Source organism: Pygoscelis adeliae, unplaced genomic scaffold, assembly GCF_000699105.1.
Source record: "Pygoscelis adeliae isolate BGI_AS28 unplaced genomic scaffold, ASM69910v1 Scaffold121, whole genome shotgun sequence".
Lineage (NCBI taxonomy): Eukaryota > Metazoa > Chordata > Aves > Sphenisciformes > Spheniscidae > Pygoscelis > Pygoscelis adeliae.
The window spans coordinates 7,180,763-7,181,108 of NW_008824359.1; the positions used below are offsets into that span (position 1 = coordinate 7,180,763).

Here is a 346-nt window from a genome sequence, read left to right on the forward strand (position 1 = left end):
TGGGTGCCGCGTGCTGAGCTGACGCTTAGCATCAGTCCTTCCTCCAGACACTCCATTAAGCTTCAGGTTTCCATTTAACCAAAAAAAACCCCTTCTCAAGCTGGTCTCTGGGCTCTGATATCGAATGTCTCGCAAGCTGGCAGTGGTCTGAAGGCGGGGGAAGATGCGGCGCCCGTTGACGTGTTGGCTTGTGGCCTTGCAGGGGTCTACCAGCACGTGTCCGGCGAGCAGGTTGGAGGCCACGCGATCCGGATCCTGGGCTGGGGGGTGGACAACGGCACTCCGTACTGGCTGGCCGCCAACTCCTGGAACACCGACTGGGGGGACAATGGTGAGGCCACCCCTG

General features: G+C 60.4%; 1 protein-coding gene across 1 annotated transcript in view; it reads left to right on the forward strand.

Moving 5' to 3' along the window:
- CTSB (cathepsin B) overlaps nt 1-346 on the forward strand; it is a 5,271-nt gene that overhangs the window by 4,444 nt on the left and 481 nt on the right. The window contains exon 8 of the mRNA XM_009319754.1: nt 203-331. Coding sequence (XP_009318029.1) covers nt 203-331 — 129 coding nt within the window. The remainder of the gene's footprint in view (nt 1-202; nt 332-346) is intronic.